Source organism: Gasterosteus aculeatus, chromosome 13, assembly GCF_964276395.1.
Source record: "Gasterosteus aculeatus chromosome 13, fGasAcu3.hap1.1, whole genome shotgun sequence".
NCBI lineage: Eukaryota > Metazoa > Chordata > Actinopteri > Perciformes > Gasterosteidae > Gasterosteus > Gasterosteus aculeatus.
The window spans coordinates 20,678,614-20,706,142 of NC_135701.1; the positions used below are offsets into that span (position 1 = coordinate 20,678,614).

The window sequence follows — 27,529 nt, forward strand, 5'->3', positions numbered from 1 at the left end:
AATATCAACCACAAAAGGAAGTAAACCTTTAAAAAAAGACCATATGTTAAAAGAGAAAAATGCTTCTTCTGTCATAGACGCTAACAGAGTTACAGATAATTACTTCTTTTCTTTATCATAAGAGGGTAATCCATTAAATAAAACAAAAGATATACAAATAGAAATTGTCCTAAAGCGGGTTATTATTCAGATGTTCACTGTTTATATATACTTTACTTCTGTAATCTCACTGCAACACGTTTTTCCGTACATTTTAATCTATAGAATAATATAATAATACAACGCTTTCACCACGGTCCTCCTGACCAGTCACACTCACGTACATGGACCAGGTAAACTATTGCGTCTCGAGGTGATGTTGAAGATTTCAACATCTCATCTGGGACGGCGCGAGGCTGTGACGTCACAGTGAAACCCGGCCGGACGTCCGGCGTAGGTGACCGTGACACGCGCGTGGTTGAGCCATGACGTGGTTATCATCAGCCAACACGACGAGAGCGCAGCGGGGAACACGTTCACCGCGTGTGTCATCACATCCGCTGTAATTAAAACCATTGTTGCGGACGTCCGGGTCACGTGTCACGTGTCTCGGTCACACCCCGCGCATCCAGTTTGACGGAAAAATTCCCAGAGTGCACGTCAGAGGACAGGTATCCGCCCAGGTGACCCCCCCAGGCAATTTGTTCACATACCAACAAGCAGAACGGAAGTTGAATTACTGGTGATTTGCGTATCTTATTTAGACTTAAGATCTTTAAAACATAGTTATTTATCTCAATATTACATCAGGGTCAAAACATATGGCAGCCAACAAAAGCAGTTATAAAGGCAATGATGGGTCAAACATAACAAATTAAAATGAAAAAACATCTAAAATCTCCTCAGAGGAAATTAAAACAACCACAAAAGGTCCATAGAGAAATATATCTCGTTTATTAATAGCCTCCTTCATCTTCAAAACTCATTGACAAAAATTATAAAACAGTATTTACACTTTTAAGTTACAGCGTCTTTTAAGTTACATCGGTTTAATTCCCGCCAAGAAATGTTCTATTCGCTCTGATCCCATATTAACTTAATGACCAATAATAGAGAAATATTACAGCGTTTGAGGTAAAAAGAAAAAGGGGCACATAAGAAAAACAATCAAAAAAGATTATGAACGATTTCAGCCATAAAAATTTACAAAACAAAAACATCGTTTGAAATGAAATTGTTTGTCTGTATGTATAAAAAATGATTCAGGAATAAACACAAAAAGAAAATCCAGTACAGGCATTGAAGCGAAGGCAACAACACGGTGAAATAAAAAAGCTGCGTCGCGTTAAGGAGTCAGCGGAGATGATGGCGATTATGAATCCGTGGTCAGAACTATTGCAAGAAAAGCTACTGCGGCGGAAACTTTGGCAAATTTCTGGCAATTTGCTTTTTGGAAAACACTTTCCATGCAAAAGTGCTTTTATTTTGAAATTGTAGAAGCGTCCAGGCTGTTTAAACTGCCTCTAAATGACCCCTCTGCGATTATAAGGGACAATCAATGTGGAGTTCTATTTCTCAGAAGCGGCAGAGAAGAAATAATACAAATAAAACATACTGATTGAATTTAACATCAGTACCTTTCAAAATAAACCCCCATCTTTTTACCTATAGGATTTTCTAAAAAAAAGTTTTCTTTCAACAGTGTTTTTTAAAAGATTAAACATTTTGCTATTCTTGTCTAGTCCTCCTTTGTGTAACTCACTGAGTCATTAACCTGAGAGGAAAAACCTGTTATCTGCCCAAAATTATGCAACGCTTCTCCCTTCACAAACATTTCATTACTTGTGTTGGAGAGTGATTATGTGATTTAATCTGGATGCCATATTAAAACAAATTTTCCTCCTTAAGGTCGGTGCTGGAGTCACAAATGAGTTTACAAGTCACAAAATCTGACTAAAGGTCATCAGCTGTGAAACCCAAACACTGAGCCATACTTGACTGGGAAGCTTTTAGTTTTAAAATGTTTTGTTTTTATTGTCATAAAACAACCGAAGCATCCCATTATTTGTCCACCTTATAATTCAAAGAATAGTTGTGGAACTAGTGGAGGAGCGTAACTATAATGAATAACCCAATCAGAAGTGCATAAAGAGCAACATTTACGTTCTTTTTCATACTTATATTTAGAGCCGATTTCCATCATTTGCCCTCTAAAGATAACTTTCCATGTCCTTGGCTCCGCCCACTGACCTTAAACTCAACCAATACAAATCACCATATTAACTGGCAAAAAATTGTCTCAATTAAAGATTTTTAGATAAACCCATGGCATATTGTTTAAAATATAAAACAGCTCAGACCCAGAGAACATCGAGTGACTCCTCAGATTATCACTGAAACATCGAGTCACTCTTCAGATTATCACCCAAACATCGAGTCACTCCTCAGATTATCACCCAAACATCGAGTCACTCTTCAGATTATCACTGAAACATCGAGTCACTCTTCAGATTATCACCCAAACATCGAGTCATTCTTCAGATTATCACTGAAACATCGAGTCACTCCTCAGATTATCACCCAAACATCGAGTCACTCTTCAGATTATCACCGAAACATCGAGCGACTTCAGATTATCACCGAAACATTGAACGACTCTTCAGATTATCACCGAAACATCGAGCGACCCTTCAGATTATCACCGAAACATCGAACGACTCTTCAGATTATCACCGAAACATTGAACGACTCTTCAGATTATCACCGAAACATCGAGCGACCCTTCAGATTATCACCGAAACATCGAACAACTCTTCAGATTATCACCGAAACATCGAACAACTCTTCAGATTATCACTGAAACATCGAGTCACTCTTCAGATTATCACGAAACATTGAGCAACTCTTCAGATTATCACCGAAACATCGAGCGACCCTTCAGATTATCACCGCTGGTGTTTTTGGCAGAAAGGCGGCTCAGGACAGAAATGAAGCAGCTGTCATTCGGTCTCCTCGGAGAACCTTCTGCCTGCGTCGAGCACTATTCGCATGTTTATTTAAAAGGGCTAAATTATAACGTAAATGGACGACCCAAAAAACAACCTCGTGACATTTAAGTATGAAACTGAAAAAGTCATGACAATTCATCGGAAAACTACAGCAGAATAATCCTTTTGTGATCATCTTTTTGTTTCAGATCCACGTTAAAAACGCGATTATAATTCCTCTTTTGAGTCTGAGAGGAGTCCTGTTTTGACGAAAACGGCGTGAGAACCACCAAAGGTGCTATTTCTGCTTTACTTGTTTGTTTGTTGGCGGAGGAGGAAGTTAGGGATTTGAAATCCGGTGATTGAGACTGTGATGCGTTTGTCTGTCAGCGTGAGTTGTTTCCCAGAATCCCTTTTGACAGCGTTTAGGAGATGAGAACTCCTCAGATTCCCCCGTATATACAAGTGGGGAAACAAGAAAAGCTGCAAAGCTGAGGGAGGAATAAACATTTCTGATTCCCGCAGTGGATTCTGGTACATGGAGACGTGGATCAAGCGGCAGAAATCTTATAATGACAATAATATAATAACAGGACTTCAAAGCAGTTTTTTCTCTTTGGATTTAAAAACAGAAATTCACCTTTTTATGCTGAATATCACAACAACAACAAACTGGTTCTGCTGGAGGACAAAAACATTTATGGAGATTTAAGAAACAATTTTTCATTCAACTTTAACACAGTAAAATGTAACTGGAGTGTGTACAGTTCTGTGGAAAAAAACAACCTTTGTTTACATAGAAAATACATGCTTGCTTCGCCGAAAGCTGACGCAACGCCGCTGATGGCGGCCGCTGTGTTTGGCGTTTAAAAATACAAAACAATAAAATGTTCAGATTGACCCTCAACCCCCAAAATCAGATTTGCAAAAAAAAAAAAAATTAAGAAAACTTAAACATAACCACTGAATGCAATGAACAATTTAATGTGGCAAAATAAAAATCACATCCCCCTCGTCGACAACAGTATATTTACACACACGCACATCGAACTCAATAAATAAAGTCTCAGATTTCTTATGTTCTAGTCAGAATGTGATCAAGTATCCCCCTTTTGGTTTCTGTTCCCACCAAGTCTGGTGATGGCAATTTTGGTCTCACACACACACACACACAAGCACACGCACAAACACACACGCGCGCACCCTCGAAAAACACTCGCTGAACACCTGAAACGTCTTCCATCTTTGTAAAAAGGCAAAGGGATTCCCACGCGACCTTTCCATCGCATAAACTCAGACAACGCAGGTCCGTAGAGGGGGGGGGGGGGTCTCTGTTTGAGAGCAACGTACCCGCCGCATTTAATTGTAATTACTCAATTAGACATTGATTTATTGATTGTTTGTCCTAATCGATACAAAGCGGGCTGCTCGTCGCTGCTACATCTCTCTGAACAACTCTGGGCTGAAGGCTCCCAGCAAGATTGATACAGAAATACAAACAATGCCCCCCCCCCCCCCAAAAAAAAAACAAAACAAAACAAAAACAACTGAAGGTCTTTTGTTGCCGTCGCAGAATCCACCAATAAATATCTCACTATAGATTTCTAAAGAACATATATTTGACACGCTGGTGTCGTCTTTGTCTCCTCGCCTGGGGGGGGCTTTTGGTTTACGCATGCAAGTACAAAGGGGGGGGGGGGGGGGGATTGGAGGAGGGCGGAGTCTCCCTGAGTCTCTGATTGAGTAAACAGGAAGCAACACACACACGCAAGGATAGTTAAAAACACACACGCGCGGTGGGGACGGGACGGGAGGGGGGGGGGGGTTTGATAGTTCTTCACTTCTTGGTCCACACGAGCAGGTCCTTCAGATCAGTTAATGCGTTAAGGAGCGCGTGCAACCACACACACACACACACACACACACACACACACACACACACACACACACACACACACACACACACACACACACACACACACCTCTCTGCCGATGAACCACCGTGGACGAGTGTCTTTACAATGTTACCAGAACTCAATGTGTGCGTTTCACCCTTTGCATATTTACACAAAATGCACATGGCTTGTCTCTTTTTGTCTCATTCCTACAAACACACACACACACACACACACACACACACACACACACACACACACACACACACACACACACACACACACACACACACACACACACAGACTCCACCCTTCCTCAGCATACATTCGAGCGCAGTAGTGCATGCGTGCAGATGGCGGGGTGCGGTGGTGGTGTAGTTGCTGGTGTAGACGGGGGGGGGCGGGTGGGGTCAGACGCTGTTGTCCAGCTGGCTGTGGTGGTTGGCTGCATTCGGCGAGTTCAGCTCGTTGAGGAGGAGGAGCGTCGTTTCGTCCGGCCCGTTCTCCGTCGGGGTGAAGTCGGCCCCCGGGTCCGCGAGGGTGGGGTCGGCGGTGGCGGGCGGAGGGGTTTGATCCAGGCACGGTGCGCTGTGGCCGCTCTCCGGGGACTGCGGCGTGCTGTCCAGACGGGACGCCACCAGGCCGTTCTGGTACTGTGACCGGGTGATCTGGAGGGGGGAGCACCGTTAGCTGCTGGCTCAGCCGTCGCCATGGCGACATGTGTGCAGAGGCCAAAGAAATGCACCATTTTTTTTTTTTTTTTAGAGAGGAACAAAACTTACATTTGACATTTAAAAAGACTTACATACCATAATAAATAACATGCTATACACACTGGCAGTGATTCCTACATGCAGCGTTTACATCCCTAACAAAGCACAGGCCGTTACCAGAGGAAAGCCAACAGGTAAGAGAACAACGTCGACCCCCTACCTTGACGTACTGCAGGTCGGTGAGGGCCCGCACGTAGAAGTCGGGCGTGTACTGCTGCGCCGGCACGCTGCAGTTGAGCTGGCTGTTGCTGCCGCTGACGGACAGCGAGTCCGTCCGGTCGGCGCCGCTCAGGGAGGCCGTGCGGTTCAACCCGCTGAGGTGGGACGGCGAGCGGAACTCTGCGCGCACAAGAGAAAGAGAAAAGGGGAAGTTATGGACGGCGCCGCTCGGGGCAGAAACATCCGAATACAGCAAGCAAATTTATTCTGCCGTTTAAAAAAAAAAGAAAAAGGCCATTCGGGAGTTAAAAGGCTTCTGTGACGCAGCTCCAGATAAGAGGACGGGGTGGAGGGGTGGGGGAGGATGGGGGGGGGGGGGGGGGTGTAGCACAAATGACCAGTGAGTGACACACCAGGTGGAATGAATGCACACGAAGAAACAGGTTCGTTCTGTGAGAGCAGCACGCCGCTTCTCTTCATGGAGAACAAGAGCCTCCAGCTCCAAACATCACGTCATGTGCTCGCGTCCATACAGAGTATTTCCATGCACCTCCGTGACCGTGAGGTCTGAACTCTTTATAACTATTACGATAACACTATTATGGTTTACAAAGAAGATAAATTAACAATATAGTGAGTCATAACTCAGAAAAAAACCCAAATGCAGAGATTTAACTTTCAATGATTTAAAATTAGAGACCCGGCCAACTAATAAGCAACAATCCATACAAAATGACTTAAAATAAGGAATAAAAAGGATAAATACTTCAAATCAGAAGTATTTAAGTGTTACTCAAAGTAATGCACAGTTGACGCCTACTTAGCTGGTTATTTTCCACTTGGAAAATAACCAGCTAACAGCCACTCTGAAACCACGATGACGAACGCCGTGCCTCACCAAGCCGGCGTGTTTGTGCCATGCTGGTTTCACACGCATACCCACACACACACACACACACACACACGCGCTCTTCGCCGTGCGTCATTACCGGTGGCGGTGAGTCTTCCGGCGGAGGGCCTCAGTGAGTCATAGGACACGGTTTTACCTGGGCAGGTCAACGGGGGTCAACGGGGGTCAACGGGGGTTTCTACGGGCCGAGCGTCTATTAGTGGAGTTAGATTTCACTGATGTTCGTTACGTGTCGGTCTCGGGATCACGGTCGGCAGCTTTACGTCTACAACTTCAGAAGCTTTTTGGACTTCTGTAAACCACATTGTCCAGACTGCAACCGAGTATTTGCTCCGTCTGCCGGTGACGTCACTGCGGGATGCGACGGAGCCGAGTTGTAAGCGGGACTCGAGGTTTCTTTACTTCCCTTTTTCTGTAACAAACATCAGCCCTTCGTTCTAATAGCTTCTGTGTCAAAGCTGGTAGAAAAGAGGCCGACCGGATCCCCACGACGTCAGTGAAGCTTTTAAGAGTTAGTGCTTTTAGAATGAATCAGAGTGGACCAAATCCCAAACAGCCGTCCTACATTTGGGCGGTGGGACGGCGGTTGGAACCGGTGCTTATTTGTTGTGCTCTAGAAGATCTATTTTGGCAATTAGTGTCATTAAAGTCTACCAGTGGGTTCATTCTACACCAGGACGGACCGGACTACGATGACCCCAGCAGCTCGTTCTTTGTGAACAGTGCTGATGATCCAAAAGCAAATCTGGAAGCTGCCGCTTCAAAGACGTCGTCAGGAGACGCTCGGGTTCCTTCTGGGTGTCTCGTGAAGTCCTATTTGTCTCCATTCGTTCCCAGAGGGGACATGCTGCTGGATAAGCTCTTTGATCGACTTGAACGTCGACGTAAAGTTTGTGACATGTGATAATTAATCAAATTTTAAAAAGCGAATGCAGGCCGGGAGGTGAAAGGGCATCAGAGTGATCAACGTTTTAACCACCACGAAAAGACAAAGATCCTCGCGGCAGCTTTAACATAAAGAGCTTTTAACATTTTTCCATGTTGCAATCTTATTTATTAGATATTAAGTCAGCAGCTAATGAATATTTTCCTGACAGTTAATCCGCCATTTTTTTTAGATCAATAAATCCATAAACGGTCCCGAAACGAAGAAAACTGCAGCTCAGAGACGGTTTAAGCATTTCTGTGAAATCAGAGCAACTTGAAAAATAAACCACAGCACCCATTTCGTGCAGAATACTGTGGTAACTCTACTTCCTGCTCGTTGCAGACAAAGGAAATGAAAAACACCGAGAATAAATTAACCCGCCGTCTCCTCACAAAATGAATGCAAATAAAACTAAAAATAGGTTGTCTGTGTTGAACAAAGAGCTCATCCCCCCAAAAAGCAGCCGTTGTCTTGGAAACCCTTTGGCGCCTGTAAAGGGTAAAAGAACAGCGACACCACAGAGGGACGAGCGACCTTCGAACACGCTGCACCTTCAGGACAATCGTGATGTCACAGCAGGTGTTTTCATGACCTCCGCCCTCTGTGATCACGCCTTTATTTACCTTTCACCAAAGCCACGCCCCCTAAATCAAGAGCTGGATTCTAGCAACCCCCCGTCCCCTTCGTCCCCCCCTGTCCGTCCCTGTCCGTCCATGGTGCTAAAAAAGACCCAGACATGCCGGCGTTTACCTGGCAACCGAGAAAACAGAGGAAACCTCTTAAAGGGGAGGTGACGAGGACGAGGAGCAGCCACTGAGGGGAGAGAAGGAGGGAGGCAGCAGGTGTTCCAGAGGGAGGAGGAGGTGAGGAGGTGAGGAGGGGGAGAGTGAGACAGAGGGACAGATCACAGCTTCACGTGCATAAAAAAACTAAAACAAAGACCAAAGATTACAGCGGATGAGCGGAGGGTTCGATCGATCAGACGTTTGATGAGAAGGTGAAATGAGGCTGGTGGAGGAAGGAAGGAAGGAAAAATAATTATAAAATGCCCCTTCACAAATCTGAAGAACCTGAGAGAGCGAGAGAGAGAGTCGAGATGAAAACGAGAATAGCAATGAAAAAAGAACAACAACAGTTGTGTCTTTCGTGTCAAACTGTCGCACAGTTGAACAGTTATAAAAACATGACGCGCAACGACGATCACACGGGAAGAAGCCCAGTGTGAAGGAAGCAGGATTTAAAATCGGTACATATGAAGACATCCGCCGGGGGGTTTGGTGATTCGGTGACAGCTTCTGGTACCTGAAAGGTTCACGAGATGGAAAAATGAACTGCAGAAGTACAAAGAGAAGCAGACAGGGGTCTGAAGTCCGTGTGGACAGAGGGATGGAAATAGGAGAGACTTTTCGTATTGTAGACCAAATGAATGCTGACAGAATCAGGAACCTGGAGCCAAACGTTCTTCCCTTCCTAAATAACACCAGAAAAGATCTGGTTTTCAATGTCAGACCGAGAATTTCTAGGTGACCTTCAACACAGCTTACGTTTTTAAAAAGTCATAAAATGCTATAATGTGTAAGGAGCAGGAAGCACTTGATGACGCAGGAAGAAATGATGCAATCCGTTGTGGTTGAGGCTGAAATAACAGGATATATCATGGTTAACATTTAGGGAAGCACAGGCTGTTCTAATATTAAACTACACCACTAGGTGGCAGCAGAGGTCCTTTAATCCGAGACATTACACAGAAAATACTAATTAACCTTTGAAGATTATTAGTGCAAACGTACAGAGGAGGAGAGGAGAACTGAGGAGGGAGGAGAGGAGAAATGAGGAGGGAGGAGAGGAGGGTTTAGGGCTCACCCAGGGTGGGAACGCTGATCGCCATGACGCCGTAGAAGGAGAACGGTCCGGTCTCAAACTTCATGTTCTCGTTGCCGGCCTCCACCTCCACCCGCCCCTGATGGAGCGCAGACACAAACATTGTCAGTGACAGCGTGAATTCCTTCCCGGGAGGCATCTTTTCTGTCTCACTATATAGTTTGTTGTCTTCGTCATGATGCCTTTGACAGACGGAGGAACAGAGCATTTATTTGACATTTAACAGTTAAAACCTGTTGCTCATAACCTTCCCTTCACCTTTGGACTCTAATCATCACATCAATCCCAACAATAGAGCTGTAAAGATCCTTGTTCTGTCAAATATTTAATCGGTATGAATAAAACTAGACAGTGTGAGCCTGGTCGTCCCTAGAGGGCGCTACAGCCCCAGACACGATTTATCACAGATACAGTAGAAACACCCTGGAACTGTTGACATTCTCCTCCGTGAGACACCTGACACGAGTCGGGAGGCGAGACATTCAACGCAAAAAAGGCGCGACCTCGGCGGGATGACTTAATGCGGGCGAGGGGCGAGGGAGTGGTGGGGGGGGGCGCGGGGGGGCTTCTCAAAGAGAGAAGCGGGTTGGTCCGGTGAGCCGGCCTCCATCGGCCGGCTGGAATGTGTGAACTGCAGCAACAACACAGCAGTTAATCCACGCGTCCCTCCTTCCCTCCATCACTCCATCCTCTACCCCACCCCCCCACCCCCACAGGGGCCGGGCTCACGGCAGCGGACAGGTGGTGGAATAACACCACCGTGTCCAACGGGGGGAGCGGCGAGTTAGGGAGGAGACACTTCAAGATCTTTGTTGGGCAGCGTAGCTGGTTTTAATTCAGGGTTTTATGGTTTTGCAAACATTTGCAAACAAGTGCCGGAGGACGTTTTCAGTATAGCCATTAAAAAATAAATAATAATATTTGTAATTTTATAAAGTTTTTTTTTTATTTTCATTGATCACATGATGTCCAAATTTAAAAGAGCTTTCCAGAAAAGTCCACACAAACAGGTCGACCTCGTGGATTGAGCGTGATATTTCGCTCTGCTTGTCCTCCGTATACGGACAGATCGCGCTTGTATGGATAGATCGAGGTAACGTAACAACGAGGAAGGAAACCGCTTGGTTTGTCCGCTCCGGGCTCCTGTAGAAACATGGCCGACCAACATGCCGGACCGCGTGAAGAGGACTTGATCTGTAGATATGAAGGGATGATTCTATTCTTAGCGTCAGGTGATGAACCACCGAGGACATAACGTGGTTTCCTGTACAGCGGATTCCCTGTAAAACGGCGCGCCGGCCCTTTAAGGGCCAGTGCGACATGTGCTGGAGGCTTTGGGTGTTTTGGAGCTTGGTGTGCGAGCGTGTGCGTGTTGCATTCGCTACATGTGACAGACACGTCACATGTACGTCCCGGGACGTCTCATTTTGTGTCTTTATTTTTAACTTTTCCAAGTTCATCCAGTCACTGAATCCACACCTGTTCAGTGGAGCCGCGGGCCGCTGAGCGACCAGGGGGGGGGGGGGTCACGTGCCTTGCTCAAGGACGCCCTGCCGCCGAAAGAGGAGAAGGCGCTCGCCAAGGTTCGACTAATGAAACATTATTTAGGTTTAATCCCGCCGGTACGAGAGCGTTGGCCCGGGGTCAACACGTGCATTCCACTCACACACTAACGAGTCCTGGTGTCACGGGGGGGGGGAAGAAGAGGAGGCGCAGAACCCGTTTCACTGGACCAACTGACACAACAGCCTTTTCGCACTGGGGACGATGAACCGCAACAACAAAAAGGGCCACTGAATGACAGCGAGTCGAACCCGCGTCTTTTATCGACCTCTAGGAGGTGTTGATGCATGTTGATGACATGGTACAGTAGAGCCTCCTCCTGGAATGAGGAGAAGCCGCAGCCCCCCGACGGGTCCTGAAAGTCGGCTGCACGCGGTGAAGTGGGCGGGGCTTAGCGGCGATGTCATTACCTTGACGTTAACGTTCTTTTTTCCCGCCTGAAACCTCGCTGACTCGCCATCACTACTTCAACAAATGAATTTGTTACTTCAAATCAAAAGAAACGTTGTTCTAAATTCTAGTAAAGGAAAAAAAATAAAAAATACAGCTGACCCGGAGGCGAGCAGCTACACCAAAGAATCTGAAAAGGTAAAAATAAAAAAATAAAAAGTGGAGTAGAGACTGAAGGCTGGCGCACGTTTCTGCGTCTGCGTCTTTACGCGCCGTCGTGTCGACGCACTCGTTTCAATTGATGGTTGTAAAAGTCTTGCGTGTGTTGCAGAGCGATTCACCTCCAGAACAACAGGCGGAGTGACGCGTTTCTGTCGAAGACGACCGAGAGCGTCACGTCTTTGGCTTGCGTCGCTTTTGACGCTAGTCTAGACAAATGAGGTGTGAAAAGGTCGCGAGGGGCTCTTGCGTCTCTCTGAAAACGCAGAAGCATAAACTAGGCTTTATGATGATGATGATGATGATGTGATAAACCTCGGAATTGGAGTAGCGGCACATCTGCCGCTCACAGTAAACAGCTCAAAGTTCAAGGGCACCGGGACATTCTGTTGGGACAACGTGGGACAACGCGGGACAACGTGGGACAGCGGTGCGGGTGAGGCCGGATGGGAAAATTCAATTCCATAACAAACGCGGTCTTATTCTTGGGATTAAAAGAGCTAACCTGTTAGCCGCATTACCCAAAGCACTTCCTCTCAAAGAGCTGCTGACTTTTGGTGATCGCTCTCGTATTCCATTTCAACCTAGAAATTCTTCACAATAAAAGTCCGGTAAATTTGAATGCTTTGTTTTCAGTATTAGCAGACTTGTTCTAAGGAAGAACGCGGCTCTGCAAAACTCAATTCACATTTGATTCCCTGGAACTTCCTCACTGTTGTGTTATTTAAAAGCTTTTTTATTAGGCTCCAGGTCGTCATCGTTTATCCTACGTGTTGTGTTTCCCGCACACTGCTGTCACTATTTAATAGCTTTATTTCCTGTAAATTATATTTTTAAAGGTCCAATCAGGGGAAACAAAATATTCAAGTGCGTACATATGACATCACGGATGTCTTTACATACAATTTGTACCAAGCTTTTTAAATAAACGCCAGTGCGTCCAGGGTGACGTCTTTTGAAAGAAAAAAAAAAATCATATTAAAAGGACCAGACGTTACAGACAGAAAGTCTGAGAGGATTCAGTGATAACATTTGCGTGTTAAAACAGAACGAAGGCACCGAGGATCCGAACGAGGCCTGGAAAATACACACTGCCCGTTGTGCGTCTGTGTGTACGCGTGTGTTTAGTGGTCGGTGACCAAGTGTTTGTTACAAAATAAACCGCTGACTTGGTTTGTGGTGAACTGAACAATTTCTGAATAAGTCACAGCGTCATGTATGCTGAGTGACACACACACACACACACACACACACACACACACGTCCTACTCTCAAATGGACTGAATAGACTATGAGGAACATTTACCTGGTTAAGAAACAGTCTTTAATACTGATGCCTCTTTATGACCTTCATAAAGTAATCAGAGCAAAGAACCGGTTCAAACACAAACACACACGGACACACACACACACACACACACGGACACACACAAACACACACGGACACACACACACACACACACACGGACACACACACACACACACGGACACACACAGCCCGCCGGGTAGACGGACTCTGTCCTGTGAGAGAAACAGAGCATCTTTATAGACGCATGAATCCCACTGGTTTATAAACAAACTGCTGACAGGAAAGATTACTACCAGAAACACACACACACACACACACACACACACACACACACACACACGCGCGCGCACACACACACACGCACACACACTATAAAAAGGAGCGGAACTATGACATTGAATCATCTCTATCCGAGGTTTTTAGTTCTCATGAGCCCACCGGGCATCAGACATACGTAACACAAACAACGCACACTGTACACGTGAATGTACACACTGCGCACACGTATCGCGTTGTTTACACGACAAATACGAGCCGCCAGTCGTCTACACCGTCCACAGCTCGAGCTCTCACAGGAAATAGCAATAATTGAACGGGGAAGTCTGCCGCCAATCTGTAATCACCGGAATAAAATATTCATTTTAATCTGGAATCTGATGGAAATATTCCATCTTTTCTAAGTGCCCATCGGTGCGGAAATCAGGGCCGGGCTTCTTGAAAGTGGAACGCACCTGAACGCACCTGAACGCACCTGGATCTTGTGTCATTAAACTGTTGTTTAGGAGCTCAAGCTTCACCTCGTTTCACCTGCAGCAGGAACTAAAACGTGAGCAGAGACGAGGTCAAAGGCCTCTTACTGCTCCCTCCAAACACGACTAAAACCCACAGCATTTTCTGCCGAGTCGCAGCGACCCGTTCTTCCACCTGGGGGGTCCTCAGACCTGCATCTCACACCCAACCAGCCCGCGGATTACTGGACCCGGCTAATGACTGTTTTTGGGGACGTGGCTACGCGTGGGAACCGGATGCATCGCCAAGGAGAAAGATGGGGGGCGGAGAGGCGCCGTTTTCCCACCTGGGTGGGAAGGAGGGGGATGGGGGGGGGGGGGCGCAGGACTCATCAGGCAAAGTGTTTTGTCTGTTTTGTCTATTGGACGGAATAATACAAGTCATCCGTGATTCAATTTGGGACGTCACTTGGTTTTCTTGCTTTGCTCTTGCTGACTGGCGGGAGGCCCGGTGGCAGAAAACACGCTTTCCTGTCTATGCGTCTCTGGAATGCGAAGCACTCACTTATTTACAATCCCTTGTAAATATTTAAGAGGAGTGATGTTAACATAACGTTAATATTTGGTGAGCCGGTTATTGTGCCGGAGTGTGTGAACAAGATTATAATGACGTTTAGTCCAAAAGTCCGTCTTTCAGCTCCTTCAAGGGCAATTCTTTTGAACGCTTAAACACACACACACACACACACGTGATCTTTTTACTGCCATTTACTCAAATATCAAGTTAAAACGCCTTCGCTTCCCAAACACTATCAATCAAAGCGATTAGTAACCAGCAGGTTACCGAGGCCAGGGTTGACCTTTGAACCTCCAACAGGAGGTACCAGCGACCTCCGTTTGACGCGACGAAAGATGCAAAGCAATGACTCCCGGTGGCGGGCGCCTACCTGCAGGATGAGGACGAAGTAGTCCACGGGCTTCCCCCGCTGGTACACGTAGTGATGCGCCGACAGCTTGTCGGCGGCGCAGAACTTGATCTCCTGGATCACATCGGGGTGGCGAAGGATTCGCAGCAGCACCTTGTCCGACACCTGAGACGGGCTGAACAAGCTCACCTCTGCCGGGAGGAGGGGGGAGGAGGAGGGAGGAGGGGGGGGGGGGACATTGAGGATGCTGGTCTTTTAAGAGACATTCATTTGTTATAATGCATGAACTGTAAATAACAGAAACAGTGAAATATTTCCCCGGCTTGTTTGAGGCGAGAAGTCTTGGTAAGCGTCTGTAATGCATCGTAGTCATAATGGCTCATAAAAGGTCGGGACAATAATTGTTACACATTAAAACTTGTAACGATTGGCGGTCTGATCGACCGGTCCCTGTTGAAAGCAACGACGGGTGAAATGCGTTTGGTTTTTCACGCGTTTCTCAACCGTTGCAGCGCTGCGGCAATCAGAGCTCAGCGTTAAGTGCGTGGGACCCCACCCAGGCCCAGAACAAAGCAGCGGCCCACCCCGCCAACAAAGGGCCTCTGCGGCGCGCGGCGAGAGGCGAGGCGTGCGCGACCAATGTTGGAATTCGTCATCTAAAAAAAGGTTTACACGTTGAGCAAACAAGTTCTCCTGGACGGCAATAAAAACACAAATAAACAGGACGGTGAGCAGCTGAGATTCAATGTTTCACAGCCCATTAATCCGATATGTTCCTGGTTTGTCAATTGTTGTTCGCTCCTGCTGGTTGGCTGATGGCTCCATAACTAAAAGTCATCGTCTCACTTCAATAACAACACAGACCTCGTTGTCTTCATACGGGCAAAGCACATGTTTGTTTGTTTTTTACTTGTAATGAAGCATTAGATTAGAATCCCACCAGGAATTTCTCTGGCATGAATGTAAAGAAACCGTATTAGGAGGCTGTTATATACAAATATCTGGAGTGTCTATTTATTTATTTATCTAATGTAAGCGCTAAGAAGCTCTAATGTGAGAAGGAACGGAAAGAGGAGAACAGCTACTCCCTCAGCCCACAAAAGGAAAACAATCCCATTCCTGCGTGATGAGTCAGGAAAGAAAAATGAATCCATCCTGAGAAGAAAAACGGAGCGTCAGACTCTGACGTGACGCCATTGGACGCTTCATTTAAACGCTGTCATCTGGAGACACGTGGTCTTTACTGGGCAGAGGGATGAAAAGCTGTAACGTGAAAACCACTGGACGCTGGCAGGTGGACTAAAAAGTGTGTGTGTGTGTGTCCCTCACCTGTAGCCAGGAAGCGATGGGCGGCCAGCAGCAGCTGAGGAGAGATCTTCACTTTTGATTCGCTCTCGCTCTGCTTGAAGGCGGAGAAGTCTCTCTTATTTTTATTGGGCGCCACCTTTTTCCTGTTGCGGTTATCGGCTGAGAAGTGACACACACACACACAAAAAGAATAAGTCATTTATCAGAAGAAAAGCAAAAGGTTCACTCAGTCAACATTGCACAACCCTTGGAGAGCACTGTGAAAAGATCTTTTTACGTGGAATAAATGAATATTTAGTCCAGTTTCCCTGCTGTGGTTCAGTAGTGATGTTAACTAGTATCAGACCGTATTCTCCCCCAGCATTGCAACACGATGTGAACATCCTCACTTCCTTCTTCGAAAATGATAAAAGCTGAGACCGAAGCGACTCACTGTAGAGGTCCGACTCGTCCAGGATCTCAGACTTGATGATCTCCTCGATGACGTCCTCCAGGGTGACCAAGCCCAGCACCTCGTAGAAGGGATCTCCCTCCCCCTCGTTGTTCACCTTCTGGACGATGGCCAGGTGGGATTTTCCTAAAGCGGGACAGAGAGGCATCACTGGTGTGCGGCGTGTATATCTGCATACGCACACACAAGCGACGGATGAAGGAACAGAAAGAAGACGGAGGAGAAGCGGATGAAATGAGATCGTTTTCGGTTGAATTAACTGTGCTTGTAGTTTTATTTGGGTCCTTCTGGGGTCCAGTTCATCCTGCACAAAACTGACCAGGGGGGCTCGACAACGAGGGGCCGGCCGCGTTGCCGGGGGCAACCATTTTGTGAGAAAGGGCAAAAAAAACACACGCAAAAACAAACAAAAGGGGAGAACGAGCAAAACGAGACGCCGGTGACTCGCTGGATTCATTTGGAGTCGATCTGTGAAGAACTGAATCAATTAGGAACAAAGTTCTGCGAAGGTCAAACGAAGCACAAACTACAAAGAATTCGGCTTGGTTGCTGTAATAAATAATGTTTAATTTCATGTCAGTTATATTATTAGGATGACTCAAAAGAAGGGAAGTTCAATGGTTTCAGTTTCGGCAACAAAAGAATTGACTCATTTATTTTGCTTTCTAATTCATTTAATATCTAATGGGGCGTCTTAGTTAAATCCTCGGACATATGATATGATAAGCTACTTTATTAGTGAATTGTATGCGAAGGACAAGCTTATTTATAAACAAAGCTAAGCTAAGCTAAGCTAAGCTAAACCCCTGCAGGCTGCTGACCATTTCTTTGCAATCTATTTATTGATATGTATTTATCGCATTAAGGCTCACGGCCACACCCCCGCCGTCGTGTTTGTGAGGTGTGTGTGCGTGCGTGTGTGTGTGTCTCTGTTCAACGCGCGCAGCACACACACAACCCCGCCATCGCGGCGACCCGCTCGGGCCCACTCCCTGAGTATCGCACCGCCGGACGGCCTGTTAATGAGTACAGGGCGCCGCATGGTGGGGTTGGGTCCTGGACTTTGGTCACAGGCGTTACTGTACCACACAAAACACACACACACACACACACACACACACACACACACACACACACACACACACACACACACACACACACACACACACACACACACACACACACACACAAAGTGTTCAAAGTGCAGATGGAGGCCGGCCAGAGACGGTTCCAGCCGAAACGATCAACCGAGAGACACACACACACACACTCTGCTGGGAGATTGACGAGTGAGACGCTGCGGTTCCTAAATATAGGAGGAGCCGTCCTCACCCGGCTCTAAAAATAAACGCAACATGCGGCGTCCCGTTCTCCCCCAAACAAAGAGCCCCCCCCAGGTTGCGGGCGAAGCGGAGAGAGCAGCAAACCATGAAAGGAGAGCGGCCCGATCAACAGGATTCACAAAGAGATCATATGACCAAAGGCCCGCGAGGGTTTCAGCTTTGTGCGCGCGTGCGTGTGCGTAACACACGTCCTCGATGTCTGCCTGCATGTCGTGGTAAAGCAGGATCCGCTGGCAAGACTACACACGCACAAACAAACACACAAACACACACACACAGGCGCTGACTGTGTTGGGTTTTACTACGCAGACTTTAAGGAATCCGATTCCCACGAGGCCGGCTGGGCTGTGGGAGCCGGTGATGTCACGGCGTGCGAGAAGTTGGGGGTCGTGGGGTGATGTTTATGTGTATTTAGTCTGGACGCTGGAGAGGAAGCAGCTGACGTTCTACACGCGGCATCCAAACCTTCCTCATTACGGCAGGAGGATCCTTTCTCTTATGATTTCACCCTCAGGGTTCTCAAAGCGGAAAAGCGACATTTGAGCTTCAGAATCTGTGAACAGATAGTTTGGTTTTACCCGTTAAAGCCCAACATGAGCGTTTGTTATTTTAACCACGTAGGCTTTACCCAGCCTCTCAATAAATAAACCCCACCGGGCCCTCAGGCAACGCCGCACATCTTCCCCCCCAGGGAAGGATGACGACGGATTCCCACTCAAGTTAAAACTTCTTAAAAAGTCTCATCTCCAACGCCTAAAATGCTCAGGAAGTCCACCAGGGTGACATCATTTCGTGGGACGATGCAGAACCTTAGTGCACTTGAGCGCATTCACGAGCGGATTATCGTTCATTTCACACAGGATCACCGTAGCAACAAAAATAGAGAAGTCATGTCATGGAAAAGGCACTTTGTGTGTGTGTGTGTGTGTGTGTGACCTCTCCCTGTGGAGCGGAGTCAATATTTCAGAGGAAGTAGGACCCCGGGGGACATGCTTACCACATAGTTACTGGGGAGTCACTTGAGAGTCTATTGAATCCTTCAGTGTGCACACACACACACACACACACACACACATTCACGTAGTGAGTGTCCATTGAGCCCCTGCGCTGTGTGTGTGTGCGTGTGTGTGTGCGTTTCAGGTTCAGGTCTAACCTCAGGCTCAAACACAAACACGCACACGTAAACATCTGGCGTGACAGCGGCGCGCCATCCCCTGTGAGGTCACGTGTCACAATGCTCAGCTTCTCTGTGATGTCGTCGTTTCATTTTCTTTCACTAATCCTTCGTTATCGGATCTCAGCTCAGCTGTTTTTTTTTAAATGTTTTTCCTTGGATTCACTTGAAGTGACCTAAAAAAAATGTCCTGAAGCAGGAAATGAGGTCATCAAACTACTTGCGTTGCTCATTCACCTCCGGTCTCCCCGTCCACCAAGCTGTCACATTTGTGACCGATTGTTTTTCATCCACGACGTGGAACCACGTGACGGCAAACGAGGAAGATTTGACCCAAAAAACAGGAACCGAGGAACACGGCAACCGTTGTCACAAACAGTAAACCCCAGAATGCAGCTTCTCTATTCCTCTGATAAGCAGGAAATGCCCCCCGACGCCGACCCCGACCCCGACACCAGCATTCCAGGTTCCGTGTGCTACCTGCTCACAGAACACTTTGTTTCATTTTCCGGGTTCCCTCGTCAGCTGCAGATATTTGGACTCCCAGCGGGTCGGGGGTGACCTTCCCGTCTGTTTTCTCTGCCCTCTGACTCTCCCGTCAGCGGCCTGTTTGTTGACATGAAACATCGGCGACAAAGGGGGTGAGGGGGGAGGTGTGTGTGTGTGTGGGGGGGGTGGGTTGAGTCTGTATGGGAAAGGAATGCCGCACGCATACCGCCCACGCACAAAAAAAAAAAAAACACATCGCCGGCCCGGACACACATCGTGCAGGGATGACACAAAAAACGCACTGCTGCAAACATGCATGTAAACACAGCACGCGCGCACACACACACAGACACACACGCGCGCGCACAAAAGGCCTGTTGTGCAGCAGACCGGTCAAGCTCTTCCGAACCGGTTTTTCCGGCTCCGAGTGGAGCGGATGAATGTTTGAATTCAGGCTTAGAGCAGCACTGCAGAGTGGACGAGTCCCTGCAGCGCGTCGGTTAGCAGATGACGCACGCCGGACGGCTTAGACACCAAAGCGTCACACGGAACCTTCTCCACCTTTGAGTTCAGGAACTCAAAAAGCAAAAAAGGATCATTATATCGTTCACCCTCGCGAGTCCGTCAACTAGAGAAACAAGTCCGGGTTCTCGCAGACAAACTAAAAGAATCTGCAAACGTGGATCGACGGCGATCATCAAACGGCCTCCGCTCCAGAAAAAAAACATTTAAAAAGCGTGAATATGAACCTTTAAAAAAAAGGTCACATTTTCTGACCCGGCAGGTTTGAGACCCGCTGGGTGCAGAAGTCCACCGCCTGCTACAAACCAAGGCACGGCAAAAAAAAAAAGCCTCTCCTGGCCACGCAAGGGTTGCCCACATGGGAGGAATCTCCCCCGCTGGCACCCCGTCAGGGCCGCCCGCGTTACGCAACGTCACCCACCGAAAACAGACGTGCGCGAGAGCTGGCGTTTTCTCCACGCCGACTGATCCCATTGTGGCACGCTGGTCCGGAAAGAGTCGGAGTTGAGAAGACGGCGGCTGCACCGTCAGCTCTTTGGAGCCACGACGACTCAACAGGAAAAGGGAGAGAAGCAGCAGGCGGCTGATAAGAAACGAGAAGAGGGAATATGAGGGGGGGGGGGGGCAGATTTCTCAGCTGCAGATCGTTTTCATTCGGCCCACACCTCCAGAAGCACCGATGCGTCGGGTCGTCGTCGCTGTGCTAATTAAATGTCAAAAGGTCAATCTTTCGACTTTTAAACCAGAAGGATTAAGAAGCTCTTGAAGTGCTTCGAAAAAGTGAATTTAACCAATTAATCTGTGAGTCTGTAAATATGCAATGTGCTGCTTCTTGTAGAAGAAAGTCTGCTTTTATAATCTAAAAATAGCAGCACACAATGTAAAAATAGATCCTCTTCCAGATGTTCCAAATAAAGAAAGATCTGTCCGAGCGCAAGTTTGTCTTTTACAACACGAAGCGTTTGTAAAAAGAAATTTAAAAAACAGCTGCTGGCAGAACCAACTCCATCACTCGGGTTCGTTTCATCCTCCATGAATCACAGCCGGAGAGGCGGGAGGAGGTCGGCTGTCAGGAGCGCGAGCGAGCGAATGTTCACGCTCGGGGACTCGGCGGGACACCTGAAGGCTTTTCCGTGAGCATAGAAAGTCCAACACCCGTTGATTGGACTGGAGAGTGCTGGTAAGATGCAGCCAGCCGGGTGAGCTGCTCGATATTCAGTGAAAATCTGTACAGGAGCTGCGGCAAGTGCTGCTGTTCCATTTGTTTTTTTTGTTTTTCGAGGATACCAATCTTCTTATGCCAAAGACAACCTGTGTTTTTGTCAAAGGCAAACAACGAACTGTACGCACAGATAGCGGATCAGATAAACGCGCGCAGGCAGAAGGGTCACGGGCGCGCTAACAATTAGCTTACTTATTGCTCAGGGTGCAAAGGGGAACACGAGTCGGTGGCCAGTTCTTCGGGTTGCTCGGCTCTCGGCTGCAGGGACCAAGTTACAACGAAGCATTTAATGGCGTCCCCGAAGAAACAATCTGGGAATGAAGATCGAATGAGAGGTTCTCGGGACGTTTGAAGGACGCACGGGCACATTTTTACGGTGGCAGTGCAGAACACAACGACAAATAAGAAAGCACAACGACATTAACGACGGACCCTTCCGATTGGACAGACGGACGGTCTGTCTTTTAACAGGGGATGATACAGGGCTCTCATTGTGCGTGACAGTCACGCATTTCGGTCTCTTGTCACGCGTTCACTTCCCCCCCCTCATCACGGGATCTCCCGCCACTGATTTATCGACTGGCATAATATCTAGAAAGGGGCATTTCTCAGCTTTCAGAATCCGTTAGAATTACGTCAATTGTGCAAATAGTTAAGGAGTCACGGTAATTTGAATCCTCCACGTCACTTTCCGTCGCCAGGCGAAAGGCTTCGGACTAAGAGGGTTAAAAGACAGACAGTCCGTTTGTCCAATCAGAAGGATCCGTCCTCTGCTATAAGGCCCTACCCTTTCCGTAAGACGTTAACGCCGTTGCGTTTTCCTATTTGCCGTCGTGTTTTGCACTTCAGAGCCACCGTACATGTTTGCTTATTGGAGCTTGAGCACGTCTGGCCTGAAGGGAGAAGATCAAGAATTGTTTTGGATGCCATAATTCTGACATTAATAACAAACAAATTTCCGTTCACGTGCTCCGATACGTTACTGCGCCAGAAACGTAGAACGCGGTTCAAAAGTGGATTACATTACATCTAAAGCGACAGAGAAAACAGGAATTTCTGGGGAAGTATGCGGGGCTGTGTGGTGGGGAAGTGGGCGGGGTTATAGCACGGGGAAGTGGGCGGGGTTATAGCACCACCAGAAAACACCCTGAATCAACTTTATTATAACATTAAAACAAGACAGAGACTACGAATGTTTCTGGTCAGCGGCTTCTTAAAGAGCTTCCAGGTACGATCTGGGCTAAAGGACGGGATCAGAGCTGAAATGAAGAGGTTCGGGTGGAGGAAGGAATGCAGTAAATTATGGAGTCCTCTGATGGAGAGCAGGGAGTGTCACGGGCTGGTAATGGGAGTGCTTCTGAGCCGTCACGGCACATGACGAGGCCAACGGCTAAGTGTGCGTTGAACACAGAGGAGACAAAGGAGAGCAGGGACAGAAAAGGAAGTAGACAAATTGCACAATGCTTTGTAGGACATATTGTCAGGACACGTCCTCTCGATTTAGGTGGCACATAAGTGGCCAAACACATGACCAATACAGTAAAAATGAAGAAAAAGGATAATAATTCAATCCATAAAAATCCAAATTGAATTTCTCGAAGCCCCGGTTGAAATAATTAATTAATTTCTTGTTTTAGTCAACCAGGTTTCCAAATCACAAACATGTGTGGTTTAGCACCACACATCACAACATATTAATATTTGGGAAGCTGGGATGAGTATTTTTTGGCCATTATTGCTGAAAAAAGGACATAAAATGTGTGAAATTGTTTCAGCGTTTTTTTTTTCCAATTCAATACTAATTTACACGTTGTAAATGTATGTTTCATTATAGGAATGAAAGTATTTTTTATCATTATTTATCATCATAGATGTGAAACTAGTAGTTTGATCCTACACTGTTATTATTCAAAACGGGCCTGAGGGTCACATGCAGACATACATGTGACCTGTAACATACATAATAGACAACCTGTAAGTGTGTGTTGGCAGAGTGAACTTGTGATTCACTTGTGTGTTTTCTAAATTATGAACTCAAACCTCAACGAGAATAAAAAAGACACACAAGGTACGACTTGGTGAGCATTTGATTCTCGTGAATCTAGTGCCACCAATGAGCTACATTTGATGTATAAAAGAGGGGATAAACTATTTTATTTTCCTCATTACTTCCCCTCTGAGGTTTGAGACCGTGTTGACAACCGGCGTGTCATTAAAATTTCATCTCATCCGAAAAGGTCGCCTCATAGGCAACCTGAAAGGTCCCCTCGAGAGGATGGATAAGGTCGTAGTGCGCACACACACACACACACACACACACACACACACACACACACACACACACACGGTGACGTGATGCCAGAATATAAAGTATTGATGATTTGAACTCCCGCCGTTCAGAACTCAACTTCAAGAGTAGACGGAATCTTGCAGCAGGTTTGTTTGTAAAGAGAACACACACACACACACACACACACACACACACACACACACACAGTTGGATGCCGTTGCTGTGGGAACTGATGCCGGGCGGCAAGTGAGTGGAACTTGAGACTTTGGCGGGGAGTCGGGTCAGAGGGGATGCGTGTTTCCACACCTACGCGGCCACAGCGTGGAGGCCGGGGTAGTAAAAGAAAAACAGCGTCTCTAAGTCAGATTGAAGTACTGTGTGTGTGTGTGTGTGTGTGTGTGTGTGTGTGTGTGTGTGTGTGTGTCCCCTCTCGGCCCAAAATGTCACGCGCCGCCAAAAGCATCTCTCGATCCACAGAGGAGCGAGCCCAGCGTGGAGATCCAGACACAGCGAGTGTGTGTCTGCCGTCTGTGACCTTGAGACGGGGCGCATGAGGAAAGGAAAATAAACCCCTGCGGGGGAGAGGAGGGAGGGGAGGGAGGGAGGGGGGTTCCTCACTGTGTGTGTGTCTGTCCTCCCCTGAGAGAGAGCGAGTGTGCACGAGAGGAAAAAGCAGCAAAGCAAGAGGAGGGAGGTGAAACGAGGAGGTGATCAACGATAATACGTTTGTTTACAACACGGTGAGTTCACCTGTAGCCCCCCCCCCCCCCCAAATAAAACAACATCTCCTGGTTAAACGTAGTCGGGGAGGAAACTCCAGCAGGAGCCTCCCTCCTGGAACTCTAAATGAATACGAGCACCCGCCTGGATTTATAACTAACATGACCTCCGCATGGTACTCAGGAGGACAGGTGTCGTCCCCTAATGAAACGCTTGATGCGCTTAGCAACCGCAGGCGTTATATCATGTCGCTTACGCTGCACCGGACAGGAAAGATAAATTGGACCCTTTAGGAGTTTTTTTTTCTGGGGTTTTCTATGCTGGATAAAGTCCGAACATCAACGATCGGCCACGAAAAGAGGTGAAAAAGGTCAAGCTCGGCTATAACCTGCTTGGTACTTCATTACGATATACAGTGTATCACACATCAGTATATAAGTCAAGAGCTAATTCATTTAATTAAATTGGTGAAGATTTTCCTGAAGGATCCGGTGGGGTTTTTGAATGTCGAGTGCTGTAACATTTACTTTATGAGCGCTGCCTCGTTATTAAGAGCCTCATGAGATCCCCTGCTGACCTTTCTTGAACTCCTCCAGCATGGAGTCCAGCTTGGTGTCGTGGAAGACGAAGTGCACCGGGTGGTTGTAGAACTTGGTGATGGTCTTCAGCGTGGTGCAGTCGTCCGGGTCCACGAAGGCCAGGTCCTTGACGTACAGGATGTCCACGATGTTGGACCGCTCGTGCTCGTACACGGGGATCCGCGTGTACCCGCTCTCCATGATCTCGGACATGGTGTTGAAGTCCAGCACGCCGTCGCTGCGGATCATGAAGCAGTCTCCGACCGGCGTCATGACGTCCTCCACCGTCTTGCTGCGGAGCTCCAGGGCGCCCTGGATCATGTTGAGCTCCTCCTTCACCAGGTCGTTGAACGGCTGCGTGACCTTCAGCATCCCCAGCAGCTTCTCCCGGCTGTACACGGTGCCGATCTCCTGGCCCAGGACGCAGTCCAGCACCTTGCTGATGGGCCACGACAGGGGGAAGGTCAGCAGCATGAACAGCTTGGTGACCAGGATGGTGTTGGCGCCCACCGCCAGACCGTGCCGGGAGCACAGAGCCTGCGGCACGATCTCGCCGAAGATCACGATGCCCACCGTGGAGGCCACCACGGCGCCGATCCCGGACTTGGTGAGGTCGTCCAGCAGGATGGTGAGGGTGGTGTTGACCAGGACGTTGCCGAGGAGCAGCGAGCACAGCAGGTAGTTGCCCTTCTGGCGGATGGGCTCGATCTTCGCCGCGTACTTCTTCTCCTTCTCGGAGCCGTAGTCCCGCACGATGCGCAGCTCCATGGGGTCCAGCGCCATCAGGCCCAGGTTGAGCCCGCTGAACATGCCGGACAGCACCAGCAGGAAGCAGATGAGGATCACCTGCAGCCAGATGGGCAGCAGGGACTTGGCCACCTCCACCACTCGCACCCGGCCGTCCCTGTCGTCCATCATGTACCACGTCTCCTCCTTCTCCTGCGTGTCGCGCACGCACACGCCGAACACCTTGACCACCTCGCTCTTGCGGAGCTGCTTGATCCGGAGGCTGACCACCCCGGAGGTGTTCTGGTTGCTCACCGCCATGGACCCCTTCACCTCTATGTCCTTCGTGAGTTCGGAACAAGTCCTGTTGACGGGCGCCGCCAGGGCGCCGAAGGTGTCGTCCTCCTTGTCGCTGGAGTAAAGTTCCGTGAACTTGATGAGCGCCGAGGTGTTCGGCAGCAGGCGCAGCCCGTAGAACCTGAAGAGGATGTCGCTGCCCTCGGTTACCTGGATGACTCCTCGCTCGGTGGTCCCGGCCGGCGTGTCGCTCCTCTCCAGCCGCATGCCGAGTATCCGCGGCCCGCTGCCCGACTCCGCCGCCGGCCCCTCGGCCCGGACGCCCGCAAGAACGCAATAAAAGAGGAGTACAGTTAGCGTGAACCCCCGTCCACTCGAGTCCATCGCCATGTTTGTTTCGCTCTCTGCGAGTTGGGGGAACTGACGTCACCTACTGGTTTCCACGAGCCCAACCTGCTCATTTGCATAACAGCTACCTCGACAATGCAGCCAATCAGCGGGGGATACGTCATGCGACCGAGCCCCCTTCAGTCCTCGGTTTTAAGGTCGACTGTTTTTTCTGCTTCTTTTCTTTTTTAAGGTGGACTGCTTGAAGTTTAACGTCGCTAAATTACTTCTTCATTTCTTACTGATTTTATATTTCTAAATGAAACATTAGTGTATTTGGTTTCTAAGTTATTATTGAAGCTGAACAATATGAGTGCTGATCAGTACAGCTGAACTCACATAAATACCTCCGTTCTTTTACATTCTTCTTCATTAGCGGTGATCCAGAGTTCAATTTCAATTTCCTTTATTTAATCTCATCTCCAAACCTGTATTGAAGGAAATATGGGATTCAATTACATTTCTTATCTTAGAACAGCGCTCCACCTTGTGGCCAAATGGCGCGCAGTGCAGCCTGATGGGTGAAGGTGTACGTTGTAAAACAGTGTGATTCAAATAGAAAGGAGCTTCCCGTTATTAACATTGACGCATCAATGTGTGAGCATCCTTTTATAAACAGCTTATTGCCCAAACAATTACATAAGTATATACATGCATTAGGTTCCTTCCTCTTGTTTAACTTTTTGGTTTGTGCACAAATGAAACCAACAATTTGCAGTATGTTCCTAAGTAAGTTTAAGAGGTGTTGGGTAGCCCAACGTCTTCCCAAAACATCTATTTGCACCACTTAAAATAATTGCCCAACCACCGATCTATTTGCCCATGCTAACAGAGCCAAGGTCTTTCGTGGGTTGGCCCGGTTCCGGTTGCTACGTGACGATGGCTCGCCACTGGACAGAAGGCCGAAGCCTCCCCTGGTTGAGATGAAGAAGAAAAGGAAAGACGAAGCAGTGGGTGAGGAAGAGGAAGCTTTATAAAGAGACTTCAGCTAAAGTGGAAGCAAAAGTTGAAAAGCAACAATGACGTCAAGGGGGGGAAAGAATACTCAATGATCTAAAGATGTGGCTCTATGTATTCTGTCAACACCGTGTGGTCATGCCATGATTCGAGGAAAGTTGAGTTACACTCAACACAATGAACATACATTAAATCCAAATGAATGTATGTTCATTGTAGGTTTGCTTTATATGACGCCTCTTTAGTTTTGAACGGAGAGCAGATTTCCTTGAAACCACCTTGATTTCCTCCTTTTGGGTCTCCAGGAAACTGAAAACCTCAGCTGGGTTTACAGAGACTTCTTATTTCAAACAGAGAAGCGGAGTAAAAGGTTCATGAGGATGTAGTCGGGTGGCAGTGAGTGATATCAAGTGGAAAT

The 27,529-nt window shown here is 47.7% G+C and overlaps 1 protein-coding gene across 4 annotated transcripts; it reads right to left on the reverse strand.

The window, feature by feature from the left end:
• Nucleotides 1-910: 910 nt before the first annotated feature.
• LOC120830894 (metal transporter CNNM4) lies at nucleotides 911-26,216 on the reverse strand. 4 transcript variants are annotated; one of them, XR_013451915.1, is made up of 10 exons: nucleotides 24,744-26,216; nucleotides 16,389-16,532; nucleotides 15,977-16,114; nucleotides 14,669-14,838; nucleotides 9,495-9,591; nucleotides 8,382-8,444; nucleotides 6,783-6,839; nucleotides 5,795-5,973; nucleotides 5,121-5,529; nucleotides 911-5,070 (listed from the first exon to the last, which is right to left on the reverse strand). XR_013451915.1 is itself a non-coding variant. In XM_040195883.2 (9 exons), the coding sequence occupies exons 1-9, from the start codon at nucleotides 26,155-26,157 to the stop codon at nucleotides 5,272-5,274; spliced, it is 2,520 nt and encodes an 839-aa protein (XP_040051817.1). In that variant the 5' UTR covers nucleotides 26,158-26,216; the 3' UTR covers nucleotides 911-5,271. The 4 variants fall into 4 exon arrangements, 2 of the variants coding, with proteins under 2 accessions (XP_040051817.1, XP_040051819.1); XM_040195883.2 differs by having other exon boundaries at nucleotides 911-5,529; XR_013451916.1 differs by lacking the exons at nucleotides 6,783-6,839; nucleotides 8,382-8,444.
• Between the last annotated feature and the right edge of the window lie 1,313 nt (nucleotides 26,217-27,529).

Excerpts from the sequence above, each read along its gene's own strand:
- LOC120830894 (XM_040195883.2), bottom strand. The coding sequence starts at position 26,157 with ATGGCGATGGACTCGAGTGGACGGGGGTTCACGCTAACTGTACTCCTC. Across the intron at positions 16,115-16,388 it reads GGACGAGTCGGACCTCTACA|CCGATAACCGCAACAGGAAA; the intron begins GTGAGTCGCTTC and ends GTCACTTCTCAG. Across the intron at positions 9,592-14,668 it reads ACTTCGTCCTCATCCTGCAG|GGGCGGGTGGAGGTGGAGGC; the intron begins GTAGGCGCCCGC and ends GCGCTCCATCAG.